Source organism: Argiope bruennichi, chromosome X1 (assembly GCF_947563725.1).
Source record: "Argiope bruennichi chromosome X1, qqArgBrue1.1, whole genome shotgun sequence".
Taxonomy (NCBI): Eukaryota; Metazoa; Arthropoda; class Arachnida; order Araneae; family Araneidae; genus Argiope; species Argiope bruennichi.
This window is the reverse complement of record NC_079162.1, coordinates 101,879,662-101,895,440: the sequence shown is the minus strand read 5'-3', so window position 1 is coordinate 101,895,440 and position 15,779 is coordinate 101,879,662. Positions and strand designations below refer to the sequence as shown.

Below are 15,779 nucleotides of genomic sequence, written 5' to 3'. Positions count from 1 at the left end.
AAATATAAACTTAATTAATAATACAATAAAATGCACTTTGAAAAAGTGCATAGTTTTTGTTTTGATTATTTTGTAGTTATAGTAGAAAGGTATTGATGCTATCAACTGAATACATAAAGAATTCTGTTAAAAAAATTCGACTATTCAAAATAATCAATCACTTCTTTCGAATGAAATATATAATGTTTTGAAATTATTTTAACCTGGAGAGTTTGAAATTTATTTGAATTATTATTATTTTTTATTTGAAAAATACTGAGTGAATGGAAATTTCTATTCAGATATATTTGCGTATACAAACAAAATGAACACCATTATTTCAGTTGTCAGATATTTCTGAGTAACTGCCAATTTTCTGATAAATTTTTTGACTCAGTTTTCTAAGGATATATTTTTAAAGGTTGGATTTTTTTTTCTGTAGATGCCACAGTTTCATTGCTTTATGTTAATTATTTTGCTAATTTTATTGTATATATTCAGTTCTGTATTTTTATTATTATTGTGGATTTTTTGACTTCAATTTTTTTTTGTTGCACTGTGCAAATTTTGAACTTTTGTACTAATGAAAATTGTTGTAGTGTATTGCTTTATTTAATACTTTATTATAATCAAGAAAATATATTCTAAATATTTGATTACACTTATTATTATGAATCCTAATGTTATTTTCATTGGTATAAGCTTTTAAAATAAATACATTGAAGGACAATGTATTTTGCGTGATAATATAGTAAAATTTATGCATTTCTTGATTTTATTTATTTCAGGTACGAGACAAAATTTTTCAAAATGAAGCTTTGTTTGGTACTATTGACTCTTGGTTAGTTTGGAAATTAACTGGTGGAAAAGTGCATGCCACAGATTCTTCTAATGCTTGCGTTACAGGATTTTTTGACATTATTAAGGTTTGTTTTGATGTTTCAATTTTCAGTTATATATGTTAGCATATGTTTCTCTGATAAAACTGATAATTCAAAATGGGGAAAGGTGATAGAGGCGGCATACACGGCAGTGGAATCTTTCTTAACCCTTTGAGGCACCCTTTGACTTTCTTTGAGTCCACGTACCCTTTTATTTGTTCTCAGCCGTGTATGCCGCTGCCACAGGTGCTTCAAATAAAGCCAGCTCCTAACTTGTATGCAAATATACGAAAAAATTAATAAACTGTTATTTTTATTTCCTTATTGCGTATTTCATTCAATTTAATCAATTTCCGCCTGAAATTCAGTAGTTTTATGTTCTGAACTTCAAAAGGTTAACCAGCAACAAAAACACAATGCCGATGGTTGAATGTATGTTTCAAAGTTTGTAGCAGAGCTTCCTTCAAATTCGAGAACTCCCATTATTAATCTTGCATATTAACTGCTTCCGTTTTAAATGTATTGCACTCTTAAAGGGTGTAATTTTTTATTTTTTAGTTTGCTTCGCAAACAAAGCTGAGTTATATTCGACCACAGCATTTTTCTTTTATTTTGTAATATTACCCTTTGTGTGGAAATTACATAAGATGCAAAATTCTGTTTAAATTTGCTTTTTCTTTTATTTTCAATTCTTAAAAATTTGATTGTTCTATGCTAAAAAATTACTTTAATTTCTTTAAAATTAAGTTCTAATTACACTTACTAGTGAACATTCAACGATAATTTCACTCTTAGTCTCAGAGGTAAGTGTGGTTAGCGCTTCCAGTTTGTCATGTATGATTACTGATAAAGTGTATTTGTCATCTTTAATTTCTCAAATTATTTGTCTAATTTCCAAAAGTTTTATGTTCTTATGTTTCAAGATCATTTTATCTTAATACCTCTTTCCAAAATCCCCACCACCACCACCGATGAATTGAGTTATGTACTGTTAGGGGTTAAATGGTTCGATTAAAGTATGAGGCATATTAAATTTCTTCTAAATACATAATTTAATGTTAAAAATATGCCCAAAGCAGTATTTATACTACATGTCAAGTAATCGAAAGAAATCTAAACTTATTAATAAGTGAATGAATATTTTTGACTTGCATACGGCCCTTAAAAGCATTCTTGAGATCTCGGAAGGCAGATGTAAAATTCGTCTTGAATAGTGATATTCAAAGCTTCTTAACTTAATCAGTTTCGATTGCAGAAAAGTGTTTTTTTTGTTTGAAATAATAATGCGTCAAGAATGTTTTGTTAAATTATGACTAATAGGATCGTAAAACTGTATAAAAATTTAGACTTCACATTTTTTTACATTACATTTATTGATTCAAAAGTCATAAAATTCTTTTCTTCATTTGAAAGCATTTTTCCAATTAAATGTGTTTGTGTATCTCTGATAATTTAGAAATGATCATAGTTAACGATTAGTGCAGTTAATATTTATTATTGATAGTTAAAAACATTTGTGTTTATTCCAATTCTTTTTTTCATTTCTATTATTCTTTTTATTTCAATACTTACTAAATTCATCAGTCTCTTGTGATGGACGCTTTATTGTAAGGAATAATGATTTTAATACTTTGTACCCTGCATACCAAGTAGAAATTTTTATATAAATATTAAAATTTGCGCTAAATTGTTATTTCCTTAGCTTTCCTATGGTTCTTAAAAACTGCCTAATTTTTGTTTATGCGGATGCCTGTAAAATTATTTTCTTGTACTCGGGGTCCCAGGAAAGCACTTGAATTTTCGTTGAGTTCTTGAAAAGTCCTTCAAAATAGGCTAAGAGTGCATCCATTATTCTTTGAGAGAGAAGAGAAAATCTGTTTGTGATATGGTTTTGCATTGAGAATTTTATCAACTGAAAAAAAGGTGTTGTTATGGGAACCCTGTCAATCTCCAAATTTTTTTCTTTGTGTAGTTTCGAAAAAGATAGAAGGGGAGAAAGAAAGATTATATCATAGTTGTCAAGGAATCTTCAACGTATCTAGCAGCTGGGGACAAAACTATTATGCATTCAGCAAATGTAAGTGGCATTGCCCAAAATATTGTATTTTTTCCCTTTATCATAATTGGTTTTAAAAGATGACATAAACACTCTAAGGTTTTGCCTCCGTGGTGTCCCCATGAGACTGGCACCCGTTATATATATACTGCCTTGCCCCCTGTTGCCACGCCACTGGACTTAGAATTTTCAGAATGGTAGACCAAGTGGGTAGAGAGTGTAGCTGCTACTAAACGCAATCGAAGTGTTAGACGACTTGGTATTTTCACATTGCTATGAACAATGTAAAAGAGGCCTTAAAAGGTCAAGTTTTCTACTCCAAAATCTGAATTGTATAAATTTGTTGCAAAGTTGTTGCAAAGCCGAATTTCAAACCTACCTGTCAAAGTAAAGTGTTTCTTGTCGTTTCCAGACATTTTTAATATTTGAGAGAGACTGTCTACTTTTGCTATTTTTTAAACATTGCGTAAAAAAAGATGATCATTGGTTGTTTGAAAACATTCAGTGATGTTCTTGAAGGCCTAACGATTTTAAAGCATTAATTTTTTTGATATAATTAGTTCGATGTTTTAACAAGGATAAAAAAAAAGTTAGCTGGGGATTCAATAATGGCAGAATGCTTAAAAAAAATCACTAATTGGGGAAAAATTTCGTAAAAAACAGTTTAAAGATTTTGAACATATTAGGATTTTACAATAACTTCAGTCTTGGAGTTTTGTATAAGTCCTTCTCAACTATGTTCTAACGATTAGTTGAAGATGTCAAACAAATTCTTTCCTGTTATAACAAGATAAATGCCATTCTTTCTGTTCTTGTAAATTTCAAGGGATTATTAAAAAAACAAACAAACGGAGGGTGTTATTTTATTTATTTATTTATTTTATTATTATTATGTGGCTTGAGATACATCAGAATTTGAGGAATCTGAAGTATGAAAAAATGGTATGATGAGTTTTTATCAAGGTATTTATTTGTAAGGTCAAAATCATATCAGAAGTTATAAGAGGTAATTAAGATTCTGATAATACTCTCCTATGATCAAATCATAACTGATAGGGAATTTTCTTACACGAAATTGTTGGGTTCGGAAACCTAAAAGAAAAACATAAGTTACAAAACATTTGATTTTAAATTAAACGAAAAAAAAAAAGGATATAATACAGAATTTCTAAATTACTCTCTTTGCTAGCTATTTGTTTAAATATAAATAAAGGGTTGGTGTATTTCATGCGTTTTTCTTCATTCTGTCAAGTATTTTACAAAAGTAATGTTAGAGATTCTTGTGAATTTTAAAAAAAATTGATTTTGTTTAATCTAAAATCTGGATGTGTTTGTGAAGTGAATACCCAGTAGTATTTTGTATGAAATTACCATCTTGTTATAGACTTTTGGTGGTTAGTGGTAAAGGCGTTCGCATTGTAATCTTAAAATTCATTTTGAATTGTAAGTTTAGGCTTATTAATTGCAGGATAAGGGTAATGGGTGCATGTAGTGCGCATCACTTAAGCATCTAGTAATGGTGAGCAAGAAAATGCCTTATTTGAACGTTAATGGTGAAAATATTTTATTTAAATTTACCATTTGCATTTTTGTGTTTAAGACATGCAACTGTATGATCTTTGAATTTAATTTAAAAGCTACTTGAAATCTCTTTAATCCCCCCCCCTTCAATAAGAGTGGGAAACATGCTCATAAATGAGAACTATTTTTTCTAAATATTAAAGTTACTATAGGGGAAGATAATTTCATGACTACTGCAATTTCTCACAATCACAACGTAGTGAATGAAACATACTCCTTTCCTGCCTACTTAAAAGACCTACGCACTCCTTTCAAATATACCCAAGATTCTCTTTTTTAAATCTCCACGTGTTAAAGAAATCCCTAGCTGAGTCTCTTAGTAAAATCACTAAAGGGAAAAATTTTCGTCATATTTGTTCTTGTGCCGCGATGCAAACAAATGCGTCTCTTTATCAACGATCTTCCTTGTGTATAAAATATGCCTCCCGTGATGAAATAAACTGAATTTTATTCGAAAAGTTTCTTCTTTTCGGCTGTGAATCTTCAAAATTATGTTTACAGTATAATATATATAAATTAAATAAAAGAAAATGGTTCTCATTTCGGAGATTTGATTTCTCATTTTCTCCCTATTTATTTTTCAGATGGAATGGTCTAAAATGGTATTAAATGCATGCAGTATTCCTAGAAATATTCTGCCTGAAGTTAAGAATACTTGGTAAGCATTCATAATATTGAATTTGATCTTTAATGTGAAGTTATTTTATATCAGTGTTAGTATTTTAAGAAATATAGATTTTACCAGTGAACTTCAGTTTTCTCATTTACTTAATGTAGTGTAAACGAAACATGCTTAATGCCATACTTTGTGTTATCTTTTTTACTCTAGTACTTGATTATACTTCTTAGCAAGTGTTTTTAAAATATGAAAATGAGCAGCGTTTTGAAATGTCAAAAAATCGTCAGCTTTCATTGCTGTGGTAGATATTGCGTCATTTAGGAATCGACATTTTTCTTGTATGAATATGACTTTTGAAAATAAAATTATCTTTTATTAGTTTATTTCCGTTAATGGTGTTTTGATGTAATAGCTACCTTTTTATGAATTTCGTTATAAAGGGCCGATTCTTTATGTATTCCATCTATCCTGCAATTGATTATTTTGTGTTTGTTTTTGAACATTTTTAATTGAAATGTTTTTATTTTTGGTGTATGAGAAGTGTTGAATTGAACAGTTGTTCTACTTAAAGTCCATTAATATCTGTGGCTGTTCATCCATTAGGGCTGCAGCAGCAACACCACCTGAAATTATTTTAGAAACTTGCATTCCCCCCCCCCCCGCTATGAGAGATTATCATCGAAAATGGAAAAAGGAATAATAATAATAATAATAATAAAAAAAAAGGATAGGAAATGAATCATCAAGTATGAGAGACATTTGGTGGATCTGCATATAGATTGCATATAGTAAATATAGTAAAATCAAAAGTGGCGAAATCGATTCAATGGTTGATGCTGAAAATCCAGTTATTTGGTTTTGCTAGTTATTTCAAATATATAGATAACATTGTAATGTTCCAACTTCGACTGTGCAGAAATTATTTTTTTAGATTTATTGATTCGTATTTTATTTTCTTTAAATTTTAATATTAATTATGGAGTGATGTTAGACTGAGAAAGCAGCAAAACTACGTGGCAAGAGTTTGGAGCTATCTTTCAAGATCATCTTACAAATTTTTTTTTTAGAATTATCAGAGAATTTGTTAGATAGAACTGTAAAAATTAGAAGCATGAAAATAAATGTATTCTTTAGTTTCGGACTACAGTTATTTACTAGTTGAACTCTAGTTTGTGATTTTAATAAGTGATCAAGTGATAAGTGATTTTTATGTAAGATTTAAATTACGCGTTTTCAGTTATATTGAAATAAATCATTTTCAGTCATTTGAATTTCACAAAATTTTATTCTAGGAATTTTTATTTTTATTTATTTATTGCAGTCGATTTAAAACATTTTAGTGAAATATTAAATAAATCGGAAGTTAATGGCATTTGTATTTACAAGTAAACAATATTTTAAAATCTATTTTAGAAAGTACTTTTTTCCCTTTTATATCTTATATTTATTATTTAACTAAAATTTTCCAATATTGAATTTTAAGTTAAAGTAGAGAACTTTTCTAATATATTTAAGAAAATTTTAGAAGGAGGAAATAAAATGAAAAGTAATTTTTGTATACCTTTTTATGTATTTATTCATTTCTTAGTTTATATATTTCTGTGATATAATTGTAAATTTGCTTTGAAATTATATTTTTATTATTCATGATTATTATTATTTGTTATTTATGTTAATTGAAAGCGAACACATTTCACTGTTCGTAAAAGCAAGCAAATGTTTTATTAATTATATTTCGTGTCGATTTTCTGTAATTTTAATTAAAAAAAAAATCTTATCAGTGAGTTTTTTTAAAAACAATTTTTAATATCACTTGCTTTTTATTAATTTAGCGATAATTATGGTCAAGTATTACCTGAAATATTTGGAGCAGCTTTTCCTATTTTTGCTGTGGTAAGTTTTTTTTATTAATACATTTTATGCATTAAAAAGCAATGTTTTGATAAATATGTATAAGTTTTCTTTTCCTCTCCTTAATACCATCATTGGCGGCATTGCCCTGGTGATAAGGACTCTCTTTGCTACTAGAAGTTTCCAAATTCGAACCGCGATTCTGGCAAACGTTACACGCGCATGTGGGTCTGATGAATGTTAAATTCAACATTGAAGTTCACAAATTTTTATCTGGAGTATAGTGGAAGTTTGTGAAGGATTTGTTGGTTTAGATGCTATCCTTGTCGTCTGATCATGGCTCGAAATAACAATATATGTCTACTATATAACTAAATAAAATTAAATTCTGATTTATCATAAAATGAATAACACGCAGTAGGATGTTTTAAAATGAAATTTTTGCTTCTGTGATGCATTTAGTTTGTATATTTATTTACTTTTGCAAATCATGCTTTTATTGGAAATATTTAAGCCTTTTAATTGTTACTGATGATTTTGTTTGTAAACTGATATTCTGCTTTGTTCCCTAATCTTTTTTGCTGATGTATATTTTAAATTTGTGTGTTTTGGGGATTTTATTCGATTTATTATTTCTTGTCTAGTGTTACAAATTAATTTCTATTGACTCAGGATATTCAGATGACTAACATTCCTAATGAATTAGGGTTAATAAAGTATTCTGACAACATATTATCAAAAATATTTGTTCATGCCAGATTCTTCAATAATCATTCTGTTTTTCTAACTTGAAATGTTTTCTTAAATCAATATGTAATGTTAAAGTTTAACTGATTTCTGTTCTGATAAAAAAAAAAAAAAAAATTAGGCCAAATCCACATTTATTCCAAAGTAGACCACTCATTCACACACTCACACACCAAATTTAATACCTGATTATCTTGAATTGAGAATTTAGAACTTACTCTGTTCTTTTCCGCACCGATTCAGTTGCATACTTCAAAATGCAAAGCATTCAGTGTGATGTTTATAATAATTACTTTTTATTCAGATGTTACTGAGTGTGACTGTAGACAAGTGTTCAAAATTTTGGGTATTCACCTACACTACTCATGCAGTTGCTTAAGTCTACACAGATTTCCCCTACTTATTTTTGCTGATAATGATATCAGTCATAGATAACTGTTCCGGATTGCAATTAGATGCTACACATTATTGTGTTTGTGGAATTGTTTGCTGTAATGAAAAGAATGTGAAAAATACCCATGCTTTTTTCCTCCCTAATATTGATGGAAATTTTTTATAGTATATTAAAGTATTTAAGACAATTATTTAGAGTATCCAGAAACGTCGTTTACAAATTTAACATCCTCGTTTGTCAAACCACAATAGACAAGGTTTTATATATATATTTTTTTATTTATTTTCTTTTACTAGAAGATTGTATCCCAAAAATAAAATATTGCAGTGCTACAGCAATATAATCGATATACAGGTCAAAGAAGTCAATAGCTATGTTACCATTTTACTAATAAAAAAAACCTTAAGTATATGTATAGAGAAAAAATTTTTGGCTACATCACAGGAGTTCGAAATTCTTTCTATCCGCCAAAATGTGAGCTTCCTTATATCTATCTGTATATGAATTCTTAGACTTGCTAAAATTGAACAAGTGTGGCGCATTTATGTACTGCCAGTTCCATGATTTTAGTGACGTTATCGATGTGCGATGTTACATATATATTATTTATCACACACTTTGTTTATCTCCAGAAATCCATGTTGATGAGATAAGGATGGTCATTTTATTGGTTCATTTCTGTTAATTCAACGATGATAATAGTCATATCAATGTATCCCTGCACATTTTTTTGAAATGGGCTATGTAATTTTCTAAAGACATCTAGGAAAAACTGTTGGGTCATCCACACCGCTACTCTCGTATTTCTACTCATGGCGCCATAAACGTGAAACATATTTGCCAATTCCATGTTCCGGGGAGGATAATCCTTTTACTGCAGTAGTCTCACTTGAGATAATTTTAACCTGTTTTTTTTAAATATATCTGCGAATATTGGCAGTCTCTGACTATCAGGGTCCCGTTTGTGGACGCAGGTTCCAGCATAAAAGGTCATGGTCTGGCTGACGAACACATAAAATTTGAAAAAAAACTCTTTGGATAACCCTGTATAAATAAAATATATTTAATATGAAAATGAATAAAATCTTTATTTTAGGTTGGTGATCAGCAAGCATCTCTATTTGGATCAGGCTGTTTTAGAAAGGATGATATAAACTGTACAATGGGTACTGGAACGTTTTTAAACATCAATACTGGTTCTGAACCTGTAGTTGCAAGCAATGGTATGAATTTATTTTGTATTGATTCTTCTCTCAAGTGGCAAATATTCATATATTTTTGATTTACGTTAGGTTACTGTCTGTTACTGTCTGAACACTTAGGTTGTTCTGAATGTTTTGATTACTGTCTGAAATACTTAGATTATTCTGAATGTTTTGTATAGCTGCCTGATCACTGTTAGAACGCTAAAATTGTTGTTAACAATCTTTATATTTTTTACGCGAGTGTTTTCGCTTGTATATATTTCCCATCAACATTGTGCTTGTTTTGTGTCAGTGCAAATATGGAGAATGAAAGTTTTTGTTTTATTCTCTCAAAAGCAAAAATGGTTATCAAGTCACAATAAAGATATATGTAGTGTAAAGTAAAGCTCTGATCATAAATATAATATATATTTTGAAGTGTATTGAGTGTTTTTAATTTTTATTTTCCTGCTAATCCATAGACATGAGAACAACAATAAATTGAGTTTATCAGTTGGATATTTATTCTTACAGTTGTCACTGGTTTGAGTTGGTTTTGAGATTTTTCCTATATTCGTTCTTGTTATTTTTTTAGGTTTTTATATGAAATATTTAGCGAATTTCCTTTGCTCATTCATAATTTTACTTCAGAATGTATTAGCACTATATGGATTTCTTATTAGCGATGTTTCTTGAAGTTTGTTTCTGTTGTTTGCTTATGCGGTAACATGCATTGTTAACTGTTCTCTCTGTAAATAGAGCTATGAAATGTTCTTATCCATTATTTTATCTGAGAAAGAATTAATTCGCTCACTTTCATAAATAAAAGTTTTAGCTTCCTGCCATGTAGTAGTCAACATAGTCCCTTTTCTAAATTATTCAGATTTGTAGTGTTTTTTTTTTAATGTATGAAAAATTTACTCTTTGTTTAATTTCATTTGATCTCATTCGAATTTAAACTTTTGGAAGATTTCTTAGTATACGTTTATTTTAGTATGTTTTTATGATTAAAAACCATAAAATATCCGTTTTTAAGCCAATAAGATATCATTCTTGAATATTACTCTGCTTCAAATCATTGCCTTAGTTTATCTTTTTGTGTTATTACATTCCTTTTGTGTGTGTGTGTGTGAAAACGAGCAGATTAATAAAAATTGAAAGTTTTTGTAATTTTAATTTTTTTGTGCTTTTTATTTGATTTTTGAAATATGGTAAATGTGTAATTTTCTTTTAATGTTGGTATAATTATTATTTAGTAATATTTATTTTATTTTAAATTATTTTAGTTATTCTGTAATTTAACTTCGATTTTTTTTTCTTAACATTCAAATTAACAAAGTCTCTGAAGTATAGAATTAAAAAAATCTTTATGTATTTTAAATGTTTATCTTCTTTGATCAAGCGAATTATTCATTTGTATTTATGTAGGTATTTATACATTAGTTGGATGGACTATATCTGCAAAAACTACATATATTTTAGAATGTGGCTTTCATGATGTTGGCGCCGTTTTATCTGTAGCACAAAATTTAGGTAAGTATTTCTTAAACTTTTTCCACTCTTGTGCAATAATATTGTGAATCGCGATGGCAGTGATGATTTTTTATTCCACTCTTGCATGCATTCACTGATGTTGGTGGACTTTTCTATATGTATTTTTAATGTTAGCGCTTCATTTATCGGCACTTGAAATATTTACACGAAAGATTGAGTAGAAACTGCTTTAATAAAATTTGACAAAAAGTGCTGATAAATATTTATATACTTCTAGTTTGTAGTTTTTGTGAAGCTCGCACGTATTCTTTCCTAAATTAATTCATTTAAATTAACTACATACTTTGCTTTTTAAGAGTTTACTAAATTTTTACAACATCTAAAAAAATGATTTTTTGAATGTTGTTTATGGAGATATTTTCCTTTTAAAATTCTATCGAAGAGTGAAATTTTCAGAGGAGCGATTTTGCTGAAATTCTTTGCGTGTAGTAACATTCAGCATCAGCAGCAGATAATCGAGTTTTGCCAGTATTATTTTCAGTGACTTGTTGATCATGATTTGGAAGGGGGAAGGGATTTAAGTGTGATACTGATATGTAGGGAATCGAACTTTGAGTCGCAAAATTTGACATCAATAAAATGTTTATGAAAAAGAAAATTATATACAGGTCGACCAAATTTTTTATATTGAATAAAAAAATGCTTGATTTTTATCATTTAAGTTTTTTTTAATGAAAATTTGTATTATTATTTTAACTATTTATATTTTGCTACAAATATTCGAATCTTACAAATAGAAAGCGTAAAGTAAAAGCTTTTGATTTGTCTTGACGTAAAACGTGAATTACATTTCAATTTTATCTTTTATATTACTTTTATGTGCTATTTTCTTTGTTTAATCAGAAAATCTTTAAGATTTTCTTTTGCAAACTTTGACTTGAACTTTGAAACAAAATGAATAGGTATACGATTATAAGATTACATTATAAAACATTCATTTACACTATCCACCTTTGGTGACCAGCTTGTTCGCTCCGATTATTGACTTTTTAAGTTGTTAAATGATTAATATCGAATGCATATATAAGTATTTAAAAAAATTCACCTTGTTATTTGACACAACTGAAAAGTATGAGTTCAATTGAGTTGATTTACTGCAAATTAAAAACTGCGTATATTAGGAAATAAAAGAGGAAGTCAAAATCCGACTATGGAGTTCATAACTGGCAAAAGCATGCATTTGGATATTTTGATGATTTAGTTTTAATTCCATTAATACGAACATCGTTTTTATAAAATATGAACATCAATTTCTGAAGTGAAGTAATAGCGATTACCCATTTGCGGCGATTAAGTCTATTTTTGCGTCCTATTAAGCTTTCTGTTTGAAACTTATTTCTCTATTTCTTTTATATCTTTTTGTTTCTGATTGAATGAACTTTTCAGTGACACGACGAATATTCTCCAGAACAATTCTAGTAATATTTTGCACCTCCATTTATTACCTAAGCGAAATGTTGAATTCAGTGCAGCTGTAAAACATTCCATGAAGTAGTCTGAAATTCATACTATCGGTTGTTTATATTTGATTTTTGCCATTTGACAATAAGTAGTAATAAGAGCGATTTCTGTACCACATACGTTAAGGTTTTTTTTAGATTTACAATCTACTAAAACTTGATTATGAATTTTCTAACCTATATTTTTTATGTGTGCTTATATGCTTTGGCAGTATTTTAATTTTATATTTCTTTTTTCGAAAACGATTTGGCGAAATTTGATGAAAAATATTTATTTTTCAAAATAGAATTTTATATTAATCAAATAATTCTGAATATGAAGTTTGCTGATTAATGCTTTCTTTCCCATATTGATTACAAACTTTATATATTCGTATATTTTAAAAAGCAGATTATAAAAATTGCTTTTATAGTTATTAAGCAGTGATTTTTAAAGGATATCTTCATAAATTTTAAATTTCGGATTAATGTGAATTTTTTTTATTTCTGTTAATTTATATCAAATTTAATTGAAGAGAAATGACTTAACTTAAATAAAAAGTGACAGTGAATTGCAGTTAAAACATTCATAATTGAATATTATATAAGCTGGATCATCGATTAATAGTGAGTTCCAAATATCATTGAAAATATTGTAGAATTATTATTTATCTTAACAAAATTATAATTAAGATCCAAACAATTCTAAAACAACTACTGGAAAAAGGTTGAAGAGTTTTCTTGTCTAAAATTTTATCTCCTGAGCAAGATCCTGTTGAAAAACATTAGTCCTTAAGTGCTGAAACATATGACCAGAATAAAAAAAAATTAGAGAAGTGTTATGTTGTCTTTTAACTGAAATTATGACTGAGCGTTTTGCCTGTATTTTAAAAAAAGAATATTGTAAATAGCAGTCTCATGAAAATTTTGTATTCTTTTCTTTATGATCATAGTATCTTCAGTTTGTCTCTGAATATTATTTATACACCCAGGTGTGCCGCATTTAAAAAACTCAGAAAATTGAAAATATAAAGAATTTCTTATTTCTTAAAAAAATTATTAAAGCTTCTTAAAAAGGCTTTAGAAATTGTTAAGAGAGAAGAATACTTGAATAACAAATTTATTCTGGATTGAGTATAATTATAATCATGTATGCTAATAATCATATTTATATACATTAAATTTTTTGGGAGAATGTTTTCTTAAGTTATGGTATCGTCTTTTGTTGACACTTATAGCACTGCAAATCATAACTTATTCTGTTTTATAGTATATTGTTTCCTATTTCTTAAATGAGGAGATGTAAAGAAATTAAATATTTCTCAGTTATTGTAGTACTCAAATATTTTCTTTCTATGCTTAATCTATTTACAATATTCGCACATGATTTCTATAAAAGTAATTCAAAATTTTGAAATAACTACATTATTTTTTTTTATTTCAAAGCACGAATAAGAAAATATTGATTGATAATATTTAAATTAAAATTTTAGTTCACCCTTGCATTTTTTAAATGCATAGAAATAATATTTTCTCCGTTCTTGATGATTCCAGAAATTGAAATGGATATTTATATTTTAAATTGCTACCATTAAATTCATTAAAATTATTTTGTGTCTAATAAAACATTATTGATGTTGCTTAAGAATCTGATGACGAATGCCAAAAGTACCTGGTCGATGTGAGAAATTTAGAAGTACTTGTGAGTGACGCTGCATTGGTGTACCGTCTTCCATTTCGGAAATTTAAATTAATAAAATCTCAATCACACGTAAGATATTTTAGAAGAGAAAATTTCTGTGTTAAATTTATATTATTGTGTGCGATTTTAAATTGTTTAAAAATTAACTACATTCTGTTTTAAAATTTATTTACGATGTTAGAAATTATTTTCACATGCATTTGTGTTTTTTAACATGTTTATTTCAGAAACCTTTTTGGTTTTATTTATTTATTAGGTTTCTTTGATCATCCAGCCAAATCGTGTTCAATTGCCGAATCAGTGTCAGGTATTTTGCAATTTTCATTATTTTAGTAACACTTGTCTTGAATCGTTTCATTTTTCACTTTATATATAATATACTTATTTTTATAAATGTAGGAAACTGATTTTAAATTCTCACACTAAATATTACTGGCTTTGTTGTTTTCCTTCAACAATCATTTCGATTCAGACGCAAAAGAAAAATATGTATAAAGGAAGGAAATTATATTTAAGACTTAACACTATAGCAACTGAATCGTAGATATATCAAGGTGAAACATACATTTTAAGCATTATTTAAAATGTAAAATTTGTTATTTCTTTCTTCGCGTCAGAAGAATATCTATGCTACTTGTTTTTAGAATTGAATAAGAATCCCTTTTTGCTGTTTGTTTCAATTTATTTCTGGAATTTTTGCTGATTATATCAATAATCACAATTTGCGCATGCACATTTATGGAATTATAAAGATGACAAAACTTGAATTTATTATCACTGTAAGATAATGTATCGAGTGTTTTACAAATTATAGCGTTTTATGTCCTTGAAAGTAGACGAGATGCTAAAGCTTACAGATTGCGATAGTATTTATTAAGAATGCGTGGGATCGAGTAATGACCTACTTAAGGAGAAAAAATTAATCACAACTCTTGAGTTTGAGAACAGGATGAATTTTTCACTAATATTAAAGATTTAAAAATTGCTTTATGAATGAGTTATGATTACAAATGTATTATTTTAAAAATAATTTATCACATTTATATAATATTTGCGATCTAGTTAAAATAACTTATTGGATAAGAATAATACTCTCCCATTGTGCGAAATATTACAGTATCATTTTGTAATATTAAAGGCAGGCATTCTTGTCATGTATAGAAACGACAGAAATATCAATGAGCAAAATCCTAATTTTATAAAATATAGGGATATTATAAAAGTATTTGCTTTTCTGTTGGAGCTCACTGTGAAAGTGAATTTAGTTTACTGAGAATTGCTAAGCATTATGGATTAATCTTTCAGTTATTACTTTCTTTTATTTAAATAGTTTTATTAATTTTTTTATAAATATAGAATTTTAAGAAGTAGGAAAAAAAAAAAAAAAAGCCTATCTGATTGGAAGATATTCTTTAAGAGTTTTAGCATTTTTAGCAGCATTGAAATGTGATATAGCGGCTAAGGTTAATATCCCATATTTTAGAATCTTCATGATAGTAATCAATATAATATTCCCAGAATATATTACTGTATACAACAAGAGCATTTTATTTCTTTAACATATTTCTGTTGAAATACCTTATAGGTAAAATGCAGATTGGTAGGATTCAAATAGTTACCATTGCCATTGTTCCTTCTTTCTTTCTTTTCTCTCTTTTTTTTTTGAGGCACTTGTATTTTTTATTTGTTTCTAAGTTGTGAAAATTAAAGTTTTGATTGTTGCACTGACTGCTGTAAAATGTACCATGTCCACAAAAATAATTTTTGTTATTAAAAATACAATTCACTGTAA

At 27.9% G+C, this 15,779-nt stretch overlaps 1 protein-coding gene across 2 annotated transcripts in view; it reads left to right on the top strand.

The window, feature by feature from the left end:
* LOC129958803 (putative glycerol kinase 5) overlaps positions 1-15,779 on the top strand; it is a 45,828-nt gene that overhangs the window by 20,302 nt on the left and 9,747 nt on the right. For both annotated transcript variants that reach the window (XM_056071491.1, XM_056071492.1), the window contains exons 7-12: positions 768-905; positions 5,082-5,155; positions 6,949-7,009; positions 9,205-9,331; positions 10,721-10,825; positions 14,244-14,294. In XM_056071491.1, the coding sequence (XP_055927466.1) occupies positions 768-905; positions 5,082-5,155; positions 6,949-7,009; positions 9,205-9,331; positions 10,721-10,825; positions 14,244-14,294 (556 nt within the window). The remainder of the gene's footprint in view (positions 1-767; positions 906-5,081; positions 5,156-6,948; positions 7,010-9,204; positions 9,332-10,720; positions 10,826-14,243; positions 14,295-15,779) is intronic.